Source organism: Bombus pyrosoma, linkage group LG6 (genome assembly GCF_014825855.1).
Source record: "Bombus pyrosoma isolate SC7728 linkage group LG6, ASM1482585v1, whole genome shotgun sequence".
NCBI lineage: Eukaryota > Metazoa > Arthropoda > Insecta > Hymenoptera > Apidae > Bombus > Bombus pyrosoma.
In genome coordinates, this window is record NC_057775.1 from 3,098,230 (window position 1) to 3,117,408 (window position 19,179).

A 19,179-nucleotide genomic window follows, 5' to 3' on the forward strand; every position below is an offset into this window, starting at 1 on the left:
TGGCACGATAGATATGAATTGTACAGTAACGTAGTCGAGACAATGAATAAAGAAATTTTAGTAATAAATTGATTGATTAAATATCATAATTACATATTATCGTAGATAGATATATATACCCACTTGTTAATCTACATATTTACTTTTGTTGTTAATACGTTTAAGTTCAAGTCTGTTATCCAATTTATTATTTGATTAAAGTGTTGAGTAGTTCAAATCTTAATTAGTCGGGTTTATTTCTCAATTATTTAGAGCTCCATGGGTAACAACCCAAATCCGAATTCCCCAAATGGATATATAATAAATCTACCGATAAATGTTGAGACACGAAAACTTTAGTGATACAAAGCGAAGTTTTCTAAAAATTATAAAACAAAAGGAAGATAATAAACTAGCTAACTAACTAACTATAACGGTAAATAGATCGACGTTCGATCGAGCAAGTTCGAGATACGATACGAGGTACGACTTAAGAGTGCGCCTTAAAGCCTCGCGTGAAATTAGGCGTCGTCATCGATAGAGTGCGCGCAATAATGTAACGGTTTCTAACCTAAGTGATTTTACTCTTTCATGGCGCATGTCGTGTACGTTCAACAAGGAATAATTATCACCCGCATTTGACGCAGTGCGTTAGTCTCATATTACTAACGGAAAAGAACGTAATATAGTGCCGCGTATTACGCGATACGCTTTCCGAGCAAGTAATCCGTGTTAGTGCTCCGTAAGAAAGAACGCGGCGGTTAAGCACTGCAAAGAAAACTTGACATTGGAACGGCCATTTTGGCGTGTTGTTTCCTAATCCAGTGCTTAGCTCAGCATCGATATCCATCCATTTCAAGGCAAGTAGCTCTGTACTATATAAAAATTTTGTTAAACGAATGATTTTGCATTTAAGGGAATTTCGTTTTTCATTCGGTCGTGTACATATATTCAGAAAGATTTTGGACTTGTTCTATAGAAAAGAAAATTGACTTTGCACAGATGGTCTGTACTCTGTTTTTCATCCTGCTCACAAGTATGTCTGACGGTAGTAACGTGATGTATTAACATCGACCACCAAATCAATCTTATTAGTATATTGAAAGTATGCCGTATAAATAACATGCTATTATAATATTAATTACGATTTTCTGTTGAATATGCATATGCATAATAAATAAAAATGTTACCAATATCTTAAACTTTCCGAATAAATTATCTTCGTTTTTCTCATGGATGTGATATATTTGGTAAACTTTGTTTAATTTACTTCGTAAACAACTTTATGTGTTGTAATTGCTGTTTTTGTTAAAAGTTATATAAAGATTATGAAATACATTGAAATGATTGCAGTATTAATGTTATATTAATTTAGGCAATGTATTATAATTTTCTAAAATTCCGTTTTATGATATTATGTTTTAATTTATAAATTTAATTTCATGTTAATTCATAATAATTTTATAACGTTTTAAATGTTAATGATGTTGTGAAATTGATATGTCTAAGTGTAGTATGTATATGTTCTTCAAAATTCAAAGTTTTTCTAAACAATATCAGTAGCCAATATTGAACTGTTAAACTTCCTTATAAGGTTGAAATACATAAAAACTAGTATTCTTCCAATCAGTATACCTATGATGTTTACATTCTATTGTGATCTTTTCAACAGGTCACATATATTGATATTGCTTTTTGTTCTATGAACGTGTTAATGTTCCATTTATGTCTTATAGTCGCAATTTCAAGTAACTTCATGGTAGTGTTTATTGTTTATTCTATTATAGTTGAACAATTAATTGTATAAGACATATTTATTATATATTTTAAGTAAATATTCCATTTATAAAAGAAAATTTATATTTTTAGGAAATAGATAATATTTCATCATTTCCAAAATGATGACAGAAACACATATAAATTCCAATCATGTCCTAAATTCTGGTTTGAATACCAAATCAGAAATAGACAAAATGGACGATGTGGGTTGGAAAGCCAAATTAAAAATTCCACCAAAGGACAAACGAATTAAAACTAGTGTAAGTTATATATTATAATCATTCTAATTTTACTTTAGTTATACATTATTCGCTAATACAATTCTATGAATTCAGTTATTTTATCTATTTCTGGCTGAAATTATTAATAAAAATGTTTACACAAAAATTTTTAGGATGTTACTGATACTCGTGGCAATGAATTTGAGGAGTTTTGCCTAAAACGAGAATTATTAATGGGCATCTTTGAAAAAGGTTGGGAAAAGCCTTCTCCAATTCAAGAAGCCAGTATTCCTATTGCATTATCTGGTAAAGATATCTTGGCCCGTGCAAAAAATGGGACTGGTAAAACTGGGGCCTATTCAATTCCAGTGCTAGAACAGGTTTGCATATAATTAATTGCTCTAATATAATTAATTATGTTACTAAAATGTTTCATTGTGTTAACTTTAATATTGTTATTGTTAATATATCACCTTAGGTTGATCCACGAAAAGATGTGATTCAGGCACTAGTACTTGTACCCACTAGAGAGTTAGCTCTTCAGACATCGCAAATTTGCATTGAACTGGCAAAACATATGGACATAAAAGTAATGGTAACTACTGGAGGAACAGACTTACGGGATGACATTATGAGGATTTACCAGACAGGTTTGTATTTAATGTATCTTTTTATAAGAATTAATTATAAAAATTAAAAATATTTTACTTATCATGCAATTCGTTTTTAGTACAAGTAATAATAGCAACGCCAGGAAGAATTCTTGACCTTATGGACAAGAATGTTGCAAATATGGATCATTGTAAAACTCTAGTTTTGGATGAAGCAGATAAACTACTGTCGCAAGATTTTAAAGGAATGTTAGATCATGTCATTTCCAGGTATATATTCTAGTATATAATTATTGATGATATCTTTTTATATTATATATATTATTGTACTATAATTTTTATTGTCATGCATATATTTAGATTACCACATGAACGTCAAATACTGCTGTATTCAGCTACATTTCCCCTGACAGTGAAACAATTCATGGAAAAACACTTAAGAGATCCATATGAGATTAATTTAATGGAAGAACTCACATTGAAAGGTGTAACACAATATTATGCCTTTGTACAAGAACGACAAAAAGTTCATTGTCTTAACACACTGTTCTCCAAGGTAAGGTCATTGTAAGGTCTGTTTGTTTTACATAATATATTTAATATAAAAATTTACTGAAATAAATTCTACTTTTTTTTTATCAAGTATTTCTGCCTAATTTATTTTTTATTTTTCAAGTTGCAAATAACACAAAGCATAATATTCTGCAATTCAACACAACGCGTTGAATTACTTGCAAAAAAGATAACAGATCTTGGATATTGCTGTTATTATATACACGCGAAAATGGCGCAGGCACACCGAAATCGCGTGTTCCATGATTTTCGAGCAGGACTATGCAGAAACTTGGTAAGTGTGTAAAATTATTATATTATTAACTAAGTAAATTGTATGTGCTTATTGACTTTTTTTTTAATGAAAAAGTTATCGAAGTTTAATTACAATGTTTAACTTTATGGAAAAATTTAAAGTTATATATTAATGTATTATCTATAGGTGAGCAGTGATCTGTTTACTCGTGGTATTGATGTACAAGCTGTGAACGTCGTTATCAATTTTGACTTTCCAAAAATGGCAGAGACATACCTTCATCGTATCGGCCGATCAGGACGGTTCGGTCACTTAGGTATAGCAATTAACCTAATCACGTACGAAGACCGTTTTAATTTACATCGTATCGAACAAGAGCTTGGAACAGAGATTAAACCTATTCCAAAGGTAATAGATCCAAGTTTGTATGTAGCAAGACCAGAAGACAATAATAGCATGGAAGAGGGTAATGTGTCTAAGTAGTTTCGATACATCATCATGATGTTTATATGCGCTCAAAGAGTTTGAAGTGTTAAATGGTGATTGTGTGACTCGTACATGTAAGGCATACATTGCTATGCTTTGAACTCACAGAGTGAAACATTATTTCAGTCTGAAAAGTATTGTCTGGGGTGTTTAACAGTGTATAAAGACAAAACAGTGCTATGAACATTTAGATTTAAAAAAAAGTGGTCTATATAGAAAAAAATTGAAAATTTCAATTAACATCATACTAAAACGGCGAAAACATGAATTACTTGTAAATAAGGCATACTGAGCATGAAACAGTGAACTCAGTGAATGAAGTGATGCGAATGCCGGTGCGAGTCATTCTTTGTACATAAATACATATAAATGTACATAATCTAAAGTGCGCGCCAGAGTCAAGCCATTATCAAGAGCACAACATGTAAACAAATAACATGAGTAACATAATAATCATTACATTTTACCACAAACTGTAAATATTACATGTGAGTATTCATCATTTTAATAGTAAATTTTTATACAATGGCTTCATACTTCCAAGATTTTTTTGTTCCTTAAGAAAAATGTGATGGGATGTGTGATTTAAGAAGAAACACAGCATAATGAGAGTAAACTACAGTTTAATGCTGTTTGTATCTGAATACCATAAATTAATCCATATACCCATTACTTTTGCATTACCATACTTTACATATAAATTCTTCTTAAATATATGATCACAAATTCTAAATATTATATCGATCTTAATATTTGATCATGGCTTGATTTTGCTACCTGTCAATGCTGTCATACAACTCTGAAATTCAAATCACTTTTCAAAAAAGGCGAGATAATCTTTTTTCTTTCTGTAAAATGGTAATAGACTGTTTTAAACTTAATCTGATTTTTTTTTACGAAATTGTGATTGAGAGTCAGAGGTTGTAAAATTGACTAGTTTTATATAATTATTTTTTATAAATAACTGGCTGGTGGCATTTGTCAAAGTTAGGGATTCTATGTAAGATGTCTATTGAATATTTGTGTCTACTGTAATTCAAAATTGTTCCACCAATTGATATATGAATAATGACATTAACTAGCAAGGATTCTTTGTTACATTTAAGACACATTTTAGGTAAAACTACGAATATAAGCAAAAATGTACATATTGTAGCATAATAACAATATCATTTTCTGCAACAGATAAAGACAACTGCCAAAATATAATGGAACGTCAGCATGGAATCCCCTTTTATTCTTGGTTTTTTTTCTTTGATATCTGTGTACATGTTAACCATATAAAAAGGTAAAAAAATGTAGACGCATGTAAGAAGTAATTTTCCATAAAGTAAATTTCTATTGTTAATATTCTCCCATGAACGAAAAAAAGTGCACCACCAGCCAAGACGACCTAGGTTTATGGAACGAAATGTGTATACATTAATAGGCAATAGTAGCATATTTCATATTTGAAGCAAAAAATTTCAATGAGAGATATTAATGAGAAAAAGGTGATGGAAAACGGTTTGGAATGCCTTTAGACTTATAATATCAGTTTTGACGGATATTTTGCTTCTGCGGTGGAGGAAACAGGAGAGATGCCTATGACGACTAAGATCTTGACTGCTGGAATGGAGAGTTAATATAGTATAGTATGATATTAAAAGTATTTGAAATTTTGCTTTAATACAAATATGGAACTAAACTTAATTTTGAATATCCATCTAATAACGCGATGGATTTTTATATGTGCAAAATTTTTAAATCTGCATGAAATAAAACATTAAGCTTTCTAATCAATATAGTTCCATGTAATGTCAATATAAAATTAATATGTAATTATGCTTATTACTTAAAAACTTTGACTTTTAATTTAATATTTCGTATAGATGACACATATAAATACAATCATAATGAGTACGAATATTTGATACAAGAGTTCTATGCACTGACTCGTACGCATATCAAAGATGAAACGAAAAATCCTTTTCGTTCTCTGTTTTCATTGCCCATAATAAAATGTAAGCACGTTTTTAGTATATGGGGTAATGCGGTTTTTGCACAAAACGTTTTATATAATTCTGTTCTATTTAAGAAAGAGAAAATGATATGCTGTGAAATTATTAATTATCTGACGTATTATAAATTCTCTCTTGTATCCGCTATCTGAGCATTAATGCTGTGATTTAGTATTATAGTATTAAAAGCATTAAAAACCGTTTTTCTGTGCTGACACAAATTATAATTTCATACGTACGACGTTTCAATATAGAAAATGTGTCTGTAAACGCACGTATCAGGGTGCAACAGCATTATCTATCGATTTACACTTTTTTGCCAGTTTGAGAAAGAATGTGATTTAAGAAATTCATTTATTATAGAAAATCTCGAAACAATTGAGTATAAGCGCGCATCGTATTGTTGCAAGAATCAGGCATTATGATGCTTGGAACGATAGAAAAAAAGAGCCAGTTAATGGTAGAGAATCAATGTGTAAAACGTTCTTTGCCATGTTGGAATATAGATTCCAAAGTGGAAAGAAAAAAAATTAGTTACAAAAATTGATGATGATTTATTGAAATAATTACGTAAGCGTTGTATTTATAACAGTTTAGAGAGAAACATATAGTGTTTTTTTCATTGTGGCTCTATCTTTTTACCGATTATTACGTTTTTTTTCATATACGAAGTTACTTATGCTGAGAAAGAAAGAAGAAAAAGTGCATTTTCACCAATTGGATATATTGCATACAGTAGAATCGTATATGAATTCCGTTCTAATATTATATTGTAATCCTTTTTTGTTTCTCTCGGTCTCATTCTTTCATATTTTATTATTTTCTTCATACGGAAACATGTAATTCAGTAAGTCGGACAGTATTTTGGATAATGTCAGTTCTAAAACAAAAAGAATACTCCTACATATTCACCACAAAAATTTTACTTTTGTGTTATATATATTTGTGAAAGTTCTATCATGGTTCTTTTCGCGAAGTTGTACAGACTAGGAAGACTTTCTTGTATTCTTGGTCTTATTGACTTATAATTTAAAGCACCATTAGATCCGATACCGGAATATTTTGTGAGATATATTTTAAATCAATCTTTAAGAGAGTCAAGAATGTGCCAATGAGGAAAGAAAGAAAGAAAAAAATGTTCTTAAACACGCTGCATGGAACTGTGCCTAATAATTTTACGTGCATCTTGATTATTTCGTAAAATATTGTATACGTGTGTATTTGTTTATTTAGCAATTTTGCAACTGTGCCGAGCTATAACGAAAACGATAACTGTTGCAACAAAAGCGAATCATAAAACATGTGACTAATTGGGAATGGTCATTATAGTGTTTATCTTGACTCTTTTGAAAGACTGATATTCGTGTGAAATAAAAGTATAAATCTCTAATAGAAGCAGGGTGATAAAAAGAAAAAAAAATGCTATGCGTATAGACTGAAGGAATAAATATATATTTGTTTTGTTCTATTATTGAAACTATGACAAGTAATCTTAACTTTAAAGTTACGTCATGCTCCATGTTGTTCATGGAATTTGAATCTGCAAAACCATAGAATGCATGTAATACATATATACATACATGTATTTCTTTTTGAGGCGTTTATGGGATTGCTTGTACAAGAGTCATATAGTAACTTTGTTCTTTACCATCTAGCGAGTGTTCCCTCATGTCTGTCGCATAGATAATATTTCCAAGTGAAGTTCCTATACCTCATCTTGGAGAAGGAAATACCCTTGATGTGGAAACAATTGTGTGAGGGCACCTTTGTAGCGATGTGTTAATATCTGGATTATGGGATACGTAAGGGAAAAACCCTTGTCATCATCCTAAGGGTTAATAATAATCTTTAAGTATATACGATTCACTTCGTATGTGTAATGAAGGAAATAACATCTTTACGAGACTGTGGAATGTTATATTCGTGAAACAATCTCGTACCTTCGTTGCAATTTACATTGGTTTTAACAATCAATGCCAACGAGCTGCAACACTATAAAATAAAACATACTTTCACAATAGGCGAAAAACATATTTGGTCTCGAACGCATGTCCGAAAAATATTTTGTAGTCCACGCAGCTCGTTCATAATGTTGGGACAACATCTCCAACAATCCGTGCAGAGACTATTAAAAAGAAGAAGCAGGCGAAAAAAAGAAAAGAATTCGTAAAAAAAAAGTACCGTCAACATTCTATTTATAACAACTATGGTAATTCATTTTCCAAAATCTCATTTTAATAGTATCTGAACGTCGAATATTCCTCAGCGACGGTACCTCGAAAGAAACACATATATTTTGCAAATTGTACCCTTTTCCGTATTGTTCACAAACAATGCAACAAATTCTTCATGACACGTTTAAACGGAATTGGTTTAACCTTTGACAAAGAAAGAGAAAGAAAAAAACAAGAAACTTTTGAAATACGAATTCTCTTGTAAATGCAAGTCGTACAATACCGTATATTTGTTTCTAATGTTTTATACATGAATATGTGCACTTTAAAACCTTTTCATTCGCAAAGCAATAAGTGTCATATATTTTGAGACAATCGCACGATATTGTTCGGATTGCATGAAATTAAAAGATAAAAAGAAAATAAAAAAAAAAAAAAAAAAAAAAAAAAAAAAAAAAAAAAAAAAAAAAAAAAAAAAAAAAAAAAAAAAAAAAAAAAAAAAAAAGAAAAGAAGAAAAGAAAAATGAAAAATCATAGGAAATCGTATGATCCTTATCTGATCGTATGTGTTGATCGAATGTTTTTTGTATCTGAAATTTTTAAGCATTTCTGTAACTTGAGAACACCACCCCCTCTGTGTTGTTATGTACGTTCGATAACGTGAAATTGATCGCGTGCGAAAACAGAATCGAAGAAAAAAAAACAAAATATGAGATTATCTGTTATATATCAGGAACATAAATTGTTTATTTCTCAATTGTAAAGATAGGTTTGTGCCTGAATTACGAAAAGAACCTTTTTTATTTGTTTTTCATTTCTGCAAAGCACAGACCCGATCTGATGGAAAAGATTAAAAAAAAGAAACAATAAAATTAAAAGGCATGTCAATGAATTTTGTTTTCGAAAGGAACAAAATAGCAAAGAAAATTTGATCCTTAATAAAATTTCCGGTTCAGTATACCACGTATATTTTCTTTCCAATCTGCCCTATTTAAATTAATCATAAAATAATATTGACATGTTAAATGTGCAAAAAATATTATACATACAAGCATGTGTTTTATACGAACACAAAGCGGATAATTAGAAGATAATCTCTACGTGTAATTACGTATAGCTGAAGTGGATAATCTGTCCAACGAATTCAAAAATATCGTGGCTAAAGCTAGCTGTATCAGAACTAATCGTACAAGCATTATATTTATCTTTTACGAATTTTATTAGCTGCTATTGTTTGTTTCGTTTGTAACAAGGACGAAGAAAATCAGCTTCTTCAAAGATTCGGACGATCGATATTACGTGTCGTGATCATGGAAGTGTTCTAAATTGAAAAATTGGAAATATGTGAATTTATTACTTATTTTATATTATCTCATATAATAATATCTTTTAAAGAGAGTTGAAGATTAAATCGCTTAATGTCGTTGAAAATAATATTTTCATTAATATACTAATCTCAAGATTTTTCAAACTTTGTTAGTTGGATGTTTTACGAGTAAAAATAAAAAAGAAACATTACGCAAGCATAAGGTTTGATCGTTTGAATATTTATTAAAAAATGATGACACAAGTATATAATATAAAAAATACAATAACCAATTACTTGTTAGTACGATACAGGATAAGAATACAAATTGATTTTATTACTATGTGAGTTTCTTATTTTATATGATAATAAATTCATCGTATTGCATCGTCATAATTTAATAGAATTTCTTTGTTTTTTCATGGAACGATTTAGTACCGAGATAGCATCTATGCAAACACAAATAATGTACGAATAACTCGAAACGAAAGCCATATAATATAACTTAATTTTGCAGTTACGAAAATGTTTGAATTCGTGTCTCATGAGATTAGTGATCATCGATCGAAATTAGATTAGAAGTTTCATTCACAAACGATAAATCCTCCGAACTGTTTCGCACGATTAATCAGAAAATATTTAATGGCGCTTGCTAGGATCACTCGTGTCCTCCGATCGGTCATGGTCGAACGGGAATATGTGTTGGAAATATAATTCCTGGTTAGAAGCGACAAATATTGATACGATCGTGCAAATACAATTCCATCCTTGTAATTACATTCATCTATCCATATAGTATAATCGCGAATCTCTGTTACGGATGATCGACACGACAGCATACGAGTGTACACAAACGTGCGATCTACCGATTGCTCTCCAGAGTATATATAAATTATATCACTCTGAAGCATTCTTTTCTTTCTGCACACCGGTGGAAGACATGAAATAATACTATCAGCGATCCAACATGACACCGGTGTTGTAGCAACCAATTAACGGCCGTCTGTGATAAGTATTCACTCCCTGATCGTACTTATCGTACGATCCACGCGTCGTAAATCTACGAAACAGTCGCGTTAACGCTCGTAGTACACGCGTGCCGAGGCGTCGTGACTGGTTGCAGGGAAGAGGGGTTGCTTAAAAAATGTGGCGAGCTAGCCAAATCTCCGATAGAGCCAGCAGCGATTCGACAAACTCCCACGGCACAAATCCAACCGTTTGGTCGTCTCCGGCTCGATGTTCTTTTTTTTTCTTGCGAGGCTTCTAGGTTCGATCCGGCAGAGGGTTGCTTTTGCGGAGAGCTGATGGAAGACGAGGAACGGGAGTATAGTTTCGGATAAGAATTATATTATCGGCTCGTTGGCGCGCTCCGAACGAGCGCTATTGATTTTAAGTAATCGCTTAAATAGCGTCAGTGGCCTGTGCAACGGGTTGCCATCGAGTGCAAACGACAGAGACAAGCGAAATAGACGCCGTGTTCTTGCCTCCGTGGTTTCATCTTCTATTTAATTCACCTAGTTCGACTTTCTTTACAATTTCTTTACAATACTCCTGTTTTAATCGAAGAAGCTATCTGTATCTGTGAGATTTGTCAGCACTGGTCAAATTGATAGAGGTTCCAAATCGAATCTCGCATGGGAACAGGAAACAGGAAGGGACTCGCGGAGATGCACAGGAGGGTGAAGGGTGTATGGTTGAATTCTCGGGACATATTGGACAGGCATCGAACGTCTTTACCGGAGGGTTCTTTGAAGGCTCGCGTCCATTAAGGGTGCATTACGCGAGGGCGTACGAGCGAGAAGGCACGTGCACTTGTCGCTTCGGACGATCAATTAACCCTAAAAGGTCCTTTAGGGAAAATTCGCCGGCTATGTACGTATTCGAATGTACATATATACACACATATATATATACACATAATGGCTGGCGCCGTTCACCGTCATCCTCCGTCGCAATGTCACCTTTACTCTCGTTGTAGGCAGATTTAGCGTCCTCCCTCTGTCTCCAACCCTCGACTTCTTCGAACGAACCTAACTTTCCTCCACGGAAGGAATACCTCCATTTTCCGTATAATTTCCACGAGAGATGACAGAAAAGAAAGGAGACTCCCTGGACCGGCGAAGAGGCGGCGAGCCGGTCAGGCGGGCCGATGGGGAAGCACGCGCAAACTTCTCGAGAATGTAAACGCGGACAACGAAGAATCGCGTTGGTGGAAGAGAGAATACGCGAGCGAAAGAATGAAAGTAGGAGGAGAGAAAAAAAATGGGCGAAAATGACTTTTCCAGGGCTCTGTGATCGTAGCCGGAAAACGACGCGCGGAGAGAGAGACCGTCTGTGACGGTTGACGGTAGCCGATAGACGATATCGTAACCACCGTTGCTGTTGCCGGCCTTTTCTCTTTCTCTTTTCCAGCCGCTTCCACTGCATCCACCTTTCTAGCAAGCCAGCCGTAATCTGGCAGTGCATTTAACCACTTTGTGAAATAGCCGTATATCTCGCCACTGTGACGTAGCATTCGATACGTCGAAAAGGGTGGTTGGAGGATTGTGGGTGGCACAACCATGACAGGGAGAGAGAGAGTGAAAGAGAGAGAGAGAGCGAGAGAGAGAAAGAGAGAGAATGTGCGAGGAAGAAACGTACGGGGGTAAAGCGGAGGGTGGGAGTGAGGTCAGGAGACTGGGTAGGAAAACGTGGAATAGGTTGGGGAAAGAGGAGCCACGGCGCGGCAGCGAGAGTATCTAGTGGCTAGTAGGTTCTGCGCGCGCCCGTACACCCGTGTACCCTATTTAGAGGGGTGGAAAGCGCCGGTACGAAGGTGGGGTGGCTTGTGTCCAAGAGTAGGGAGTAGAAACGATCCCTACTACCCCTCTCTAGCCGGTTGGGAAAGCGCACGAGCTGTGTCTGGTTATATGGGAGTGGCGGGGGTTGTGGAGGGATTTCATAAGGGTAGAGGGGTTGGATAGGGGTTCGAACAGAGCTGGTTTAGGCAAGGGGGTGAAGGATGCTGGTGGATGAGACTGGAGGAGAGGAAAGGCGCCGTAAGGGGTGCTCGGAATCACGGTGGTGGTGTGTACACCCTGTGTATATAGTCTGGTCAGAGTGGAAGAAGGGTGCGCCCTACTTCGCGTCGGCGTTTTCCCTCCTGGCAGTGTGCAACGACGTATCGAAAGAAGGACAGAGAAAGCGAGCACAGGCTGTCTCTCCGATTCGGTGCCGGGCTTTTCATAGTCTCTCATTTCACGACGAGCGTCCGTGCCATCGGTTCGAGTGTTTTGCGCGTTCAACGAATATCGGGAGTGAGAGAAAAAAGAAGAAAGAGGAGAAAGAAGGAAAGAGGCAGTGAAAATCGGCTGGGAAAACAGAACGGGGAACGCGAACCAGCGAAGATCGCCTGGCACGGACAACGCCTCGGGCACGGAGCAACGCGAGAACGAGATAGGACTTCGGTCTGTATCGCGAGTATATTTGGTGATTCGTGTTAGTACGCGTCGTCCAAGGTGGTGGTGCAGAGTACCGTCCGTCGACGGGGGTGTTGTTGCCGTTATTGGTTCTCATCGATGGTGAATCGTGGAGTTGGTTTTCGTAAGCTTCACGGCAAGTGCACGTTGATCGACGCGTTTACGTAAGAACGACGGACGCTCGTGGTGTATGCTTACTCGTACGTGCTCATATGTATCTCAATGTGCGCGCGCGCGTGTGACAAGTACCGACAAATACGGGAAGACGAGTCAAGGAAAGAGACGGCAGAGGTTTTCGTCGATTCGTGAGTTTGCCGAAAATACCAATTCGGTTAGCTTCGATCATCGCGTATCCTTCGAAGATCAAAGGACAAGTATTCGTCATCGTACGTCGAGCGGTCGCCGAGTCGACGAATCAGAAGAATTCACGAATGGACGAGCCGAGAGCGTTTAATCCCGACCTTCTCGTTTGCATAATTAGCCGTGCTGCACTGCTGCAACAGCTACAGGGAGAGAAGGGTTCGCGTAAACTTTGTTATAAAGGCTGAGGTGGCGGTCGTATTATTCGACGATACGAGGAGGAGGAATTGAACTTGTCGTTACAAGGAGACGAGAGAAGGTGAGAACAACGACCAAAGGCGTCTCGTCATCGAAACCTACTCGAAGAAGGAAATGGAAAAAATGGGCGCAAGCTTGTTGACAGAGTATTTTCTCGGGAGAGCGAAAACACTCCTCGCTTATTGATGCGCCTGGCGAGGCTAGCGTCCTCGAGCAAAATAGTCGGGGCGGATAGCGTCTATCGTAACCAGGACCAGCATTCGACAATAATAAACGTGTTCGTCATGGAAATCTCGGTGTTCTTGTTTTACGTGACGACGTTGCTGGGCATTGTGACCAGCGACAAGTGCGCCGTTGAGTGTTCTTGTAAGTGGAAGAGCGGGAAGCGCACGGTCGAGTGTGTAAATCGTGCCCTGACTAGCATACCGGAGTGGGTCGATCCGGAAACGCAAGTGTTGGACACGAGCGGTAACGACATTCGGACCCTGCCGAGTAACATCTTCAAACGTGTACGTTTGACGAATCTACAGCGTCTCTACCTACGCGAGTGCCGTATCGACCGAATCGATAGCGAAGCACTGGCCGGCCTTACGAATCTGGTAGAGCTCGATCTAAGCCACAACCTCTTAACGGTGGTCCCTACTGCAAGTTTCTTGGATACACCGTTCCTCAGGGATCTCGTACTGTCCAACAATCTTCTCAAGAGGATTCACTCGCACGCGTTCAAGAGTACACCGAACCTGGTCAAGTTGGATTTGTCTCACACGCAACTGGTTGAGATCGAGGCGAAAGGATTCCGGGGCTTGGAACTGTTGGAAAGTTTAAAGTTAAACAATAATCAGTTATCGACCCTTCATCCCGGTACGTTCGAGCCGTTGAACAAACTCACGAGCATAGAACTTCACGATAACCCCTGGATCTGTGATTGCCATTTACGCGAGATGAAAATGTGGCTCGTGAAGCACAATCTGCCGACCCTTCAAGCACCCCTTTGTCACGGTCCGAAACAATTATTGAATCGTACCTTTACCGATTTGAGTATCGACGATTTTGCCTGTCGACCGATTCTCCTGATAGCTAGTCGCTACGCCGAGGCAACGATAGGCGAAAATGCCAGTATCGTGTGTCGAGTTAGCGCGATACCACCGGCCAAGGTGAAATGGTATTGGAACGGACGTTTGCTGACCAACCATTCGGCATTCAGTGGCTATCAGAAGATTTTGATCTTTGAGGAGGGTCAGTTCCGGAAAAGAAGTACGCTAGTGCTGACGAATGCTCAGGAAGCGGACTCTAGCGAGTTCTACTGCGTGGCAGAAAATCGTGCTGGTAGCGTCGAGGCGAATTTCACTCTTCACGTATCCCTGAGAACCGCTGGCATGTCTACTCTCGGTTCCGGCCAAATCGCCGGTATATCCGCCGCTCTGGTCGTGCTCATTCTCTTTATACTCCTTATCATTCTCGTGTTGTTTATTCGTTTACGAAGAATGCCGTTGAAAGACGTGAAGTCGTCGGTTCCTGCGGAAGGGGTGTCCGCCGATAGTACAGGTGGTAATAACGAGAATCCATCATCGGCAACGTCGACTACTCGCAGAAAACACGAAGAAATCGAAACGACGTCGTTCGGTGTGGAATCGAAGCCACCGGTGTCCTTAAACCTGAGCTACGTTCAAAGACCTCAAGCAGCGGCCTTGCAGACAGAGAACGAGTACGGTTCGATCGGTCGTTTCGATGATCAGAGCCAACAACCCTCGGTGATGGTTGCACCGGGTGCTTGTTTCTCTTCCACTACGTCACTGATGCCGATTGACAATCCTGATCTTATCAGGGACACGCGACGTGGTTCGGCGGAAGACATTACTCCTTACGGCGGAGCGGACTATAGTCGTATGGAAGTGGTGGACGACGCGAAGATCCTTTACACGAGTTGTATGTGGGAGGCGAGGGATACGTGCAGAACAACGGTTCCGGTGAGCACGTACCCTTCGAAGGAAGCCCTAGCTGTAGTGGCACCTATGGTCGAGCAATTTCCGCCAGGGGCGAAACAAATAAGAGTATGGCAGAAGGGAGTTCCGGTTTTGCCACCGGTGTCTGCGTTGAAGCGTGTCCTCGGCTCGACGCGTAGCTCCCCCGACGAGGGTTATCAAGAAGGGACTGGAACCGATGTCTAGGTACCGCTGCTTCATTACTGTGACGCCCGGCACCGTTACCTGGAGCTTCGTAGACGCCACCAGGACGACACCGACTGCTGAAAGACGTCCTGTCCAGTGCCGGACGAGCGGTAGTGAAAAAGAAAAAAAATTCTCGATTTAATTTAAATATCGAACTCCGTCGCGGATATTAACGTGATGGACTAAGACGTCGACCTGTCACGTGGATTGCGTATACATAAAACGTATAATATATACATACCACATGTTACACACTCGTACATACGTATATATAGACCGAGAAAGTGATCGATGAAATGGTTCGAGATGTATTCCGTATGTGGATATACATACGTGTAGAAGGGTGGCAAACACCGAGAATGGGAAGTCGTTCGGCCGACTCGGTGGAAACGAACGTCCACTTGTCGCGAGATTTACGTACAGTGGTCGATGAAATAGTTGAAGGTGTCGTCGTGACTAATGCACGGAACACATAAAACGAAGAATCTGTCGAGGACTCGATCGATAAATTCCGCCATCTGCCAGCTCTAAAAAAAATAACGCCGGCTTTTTAACCTCCAAGAACTTTTCATTTTGAACGTTTACGCGTCTGTTTTGTGTGTCCGATGTGTAGCACGATAGGAAGAATATTCTACTCGACGTTCTAAACGAATGGAACGGTCAACGCGATCTGGTAAGAACGACGACGTCGTTTCGGTGGTCTTGCAGTACAATGTTGACGGCTAATACTTTCTATATGAACGATTAAGGGATATTCGGAGGAAGAACAAAAACAAAAAAAAGAAGGAAAGAAGCGAAAGAGAGATCACGAAAAATGGAATATAGTAACATAACGTTTAAAGATACGGTTTAAATATACCGTTTCTTAAGATAATATTTACGAGAAGACTGCAGTGCATGTTCCGAAGGATGTGTAGATAGAGACAGATACGCGAGAGAATAATTTCTATTTACCGTGTGTGTTGGCTACCGTGTATACTACACACGTGAATTTTTTAGTCAATTTCGAAGGTGTAATTAAACGATGTTAGATGATTTGGATATGGTGTGAGCACAACGACAATACGAGATCGAGAATACGGCCGACGTGCGATTACGCATCGCGGTAACGATGCTCGAAAAATTCATTCCATTTTCCGTCGCGCGTCTAACGATTCGTCGATCAGATTGTTTTTTCATTTATTATTATCATCATCAACGGTACGTACGAATTATGAATACGTTATAATTTCGATAGTCGGAGTAAGATCGAGTATCGAATCGATTCGGAATAACTAACGGAAACGCGACATACGAGGGAAGCGATATTGTCACATCGGATAGTTATTGACGTTCGTGTTCGAGGACGAAAATTCACGGAAACGGTAGAGCGTGAAATATGACGTCGGGTACACCTCTGGATCCGTCGTTGCAATTCTCCTGACGATAAATTGATTTACTTTGCCGTGCGTTAGGAACCGTTCAAAATATATTCGTGTAACGACACACTGTCTCTTTCGATATCGATTCATCGAGAAATTTCACAGACCTTAAAAGCGTTAGTATACCTACGTCAATGGTAATATCATGTGCGTATATATCAATATCGATACGTCGGTATCGATACATCGAATAATTGCTGACATCGCGAATGATGACAATTGCGAACGTCGCGATACCTCTATCGAACGAGATATCTAATCAACGATTGAATTCGGTGAACAAAGAAAAAGTAAAGTGAGACAAAAAAGTTCGCAATTTCCAGAATGTATCCGTCGTCGTTCGATCTCTGTCTGTTTTTTTGTATTACCCGGAGCCAATAGAATCAATTACATAAGACTGTATAGTAAGCACAGGAAGCCCGTAAGCCAATTGCAAGCGAATATAAACTATTGCTCAAACACTGAAACGAGGGGCTTGCGATTGGTTGACCGGCTCATGCCTCGCGTTAGTGTCTTACGTAAGTGAGTCTGTGTGTGTTGATCTAGACACTTTGGCGGTAAGCGGTAAGCCAAAACGCCAATTGCGAATATCGGTCAGTTATCAACCTGTGTCTGTGTTTGTGTCCTGTGTGTTCCGTGTGTGTGTGTGTGCGTATTTGCCCGACTACGGTTCGTACGTGTCTTGAGAGCAGTGTGCCTGAATATACGTATTCGAACGTATGTGATAATATGATCCAGACCATGCCTACATGCGGACGTGTGAATGTATGAGTGCACTAGTGTATATGTGTGCTCGCGCGCGGCATCGAGAGATCGAGGGTGAGATAGTGCATGCGGTGCAGTGCTTGCAATTTCTACCGATTGGTTTATCGCCTATCGTTCAGGCCGGCTGCTTTTCTCTGCTCAATGATCCTGGAACCAATCGACGTATCCGTGATGAGGTAACAAAAAAAAAAAAAAAAAAAAAAACAAAAAGAAACTAAAATACAAAAACGACGGAAAAAATGGAAATAAAAATGCCATGCCAAATACACTGACTGGTTCTATTGAATCGTATATTTTACGCGGATCGATAATACGTGGTACAGGCTGGAGAACACGACAGGACACGTTTCTAGTGGTCATTTTATTCGTCGACGAACGAGTCCACGGGTTTATTGGTTGTTTCCCGACCGGTATCTTGGCCAAATCACGGTAATTGCAGTGAAAACACGTGACAACCGGGGCACGAGAACGCGTTCAATGGATTTTACTGGAACGATCTTTTTTTCTCTCTCCCGATCGAATTTAACTTTATTCCTTGCAATTCGTAACGAACGTTTACGCGTAACGCGCGTGGACCGTGTTCGAATGGAATTTAAAATTAGGCAAACTAGGGAAACTATGGAATTTATGTTATGTATCTGTCCATAACACGAAATTTACTGTCATGAGAAATAGACACGAATGATTCGCCGCCTTTTCCCTCGAAAATACACGGTTAGCATCATGTCCAGAATAATTTACGCGTATCATCGTTTAAAGTGAGCCATAAATGATGTGCATATGTTTAACGTGGACTGCCCTTTGTCCTTTCACGTATTATTTGTACTTGTATGAATATTTGCCCTTTCTCGAATATTCGTCTTGTTACGATAACATTGTTCCTTAAAGATCATTTTGTTCCTATTAGTGTTTTATAATATCGTCCGCGTTATTAAACGTTTATCTATTTTTGTTTTATTATTCATTAATAAAAAGTTGATTCGCGACATTTTATAATACCTTCTAGGAATGATATATAGAAATGTTAATTATTTTACCGTTCAGAGGTTCTTGCAACCGAGTCACGCCAACGCGACATTTAAAGACTACTCGTCCATGCATCGAAAGTAACGATATTTACCGCAGATTGTTTTCGTTTACCTGATCTTTTTATGCGTCACTGGCACGAAACGCCATTTTTCTTTGTCGTTTCCTGCAACGAAATCGATCAAAATCAAACAAATTCTTCTCATGTTATATTTTGATCAAAATATTATTGATGAAACAAACGAATATCAAGTAACCAAATATTTCTCGACATTAGAAATACAGGTATAATTAAACATACAGGCGAACAAAAAGCTTGATATTAAGTTTGCGAAACTATTAATTACAATGAACAACCCATATTATTTAGAAGCTCTTCGATACTATCATATAGTAATAATTTATTAGAGTATATATAC

At 37.9% G+C, this 19,179-nt stretch overlaps 2 protein-coding genes across 2 annotated transcripts; both read left to right on the forward strand.

Annotated features, from left to right (window-relative positions):
• Positions 1-550: 550 nt before the first annotated feature.
• LOC122568215 (ATP-dependent RNA helicase me31b) lies at positions 551-8,066 on the forward strand. Its single transcript, XM_043727686.1, has 8 exons — positions 551-839; positions 1,849-2,018; positions 2,153-2,359; positions 2,458-2,629; positions 2,710-2,860; positions 2,951-3,146; positions 3,267-3,437; positions 3,585-8,066. The coding sequence occupies exons 2-8, from the start codon at positions 1,878-1,880 to the stop codon at positions 3,879-3,881; spliced, it is 1,335 nt and encodes a 444-aa protein (XP_043583621.1). The 5' UTR covers positions 551-839; positions 1,849-1,877; the 3' UTR covers positions 3,882-8,066.
• Positions 8,067-12,084: 4,018 nt separating this feature from the next.
• LOC122568259 (leucine-rich repeat-containing protein 24-like) lies at positions 12,085-17,944 on the forward strand. Its single transcript, XM_043727807.1, has one exon. The coding sequence runs from the start codon at positions 13,566-13,568 to the stop codon at positions 15,546-15,548; it is 1,983 nt and encodes a 660-aa protein (XP_043583742.1). The 5' UTR covers positions 12,085-13,565; the 3' UTR covers positions 15,549-17,944.
• Positions 17,945-19,179: the final 1,235 nt, after the last annotated feature.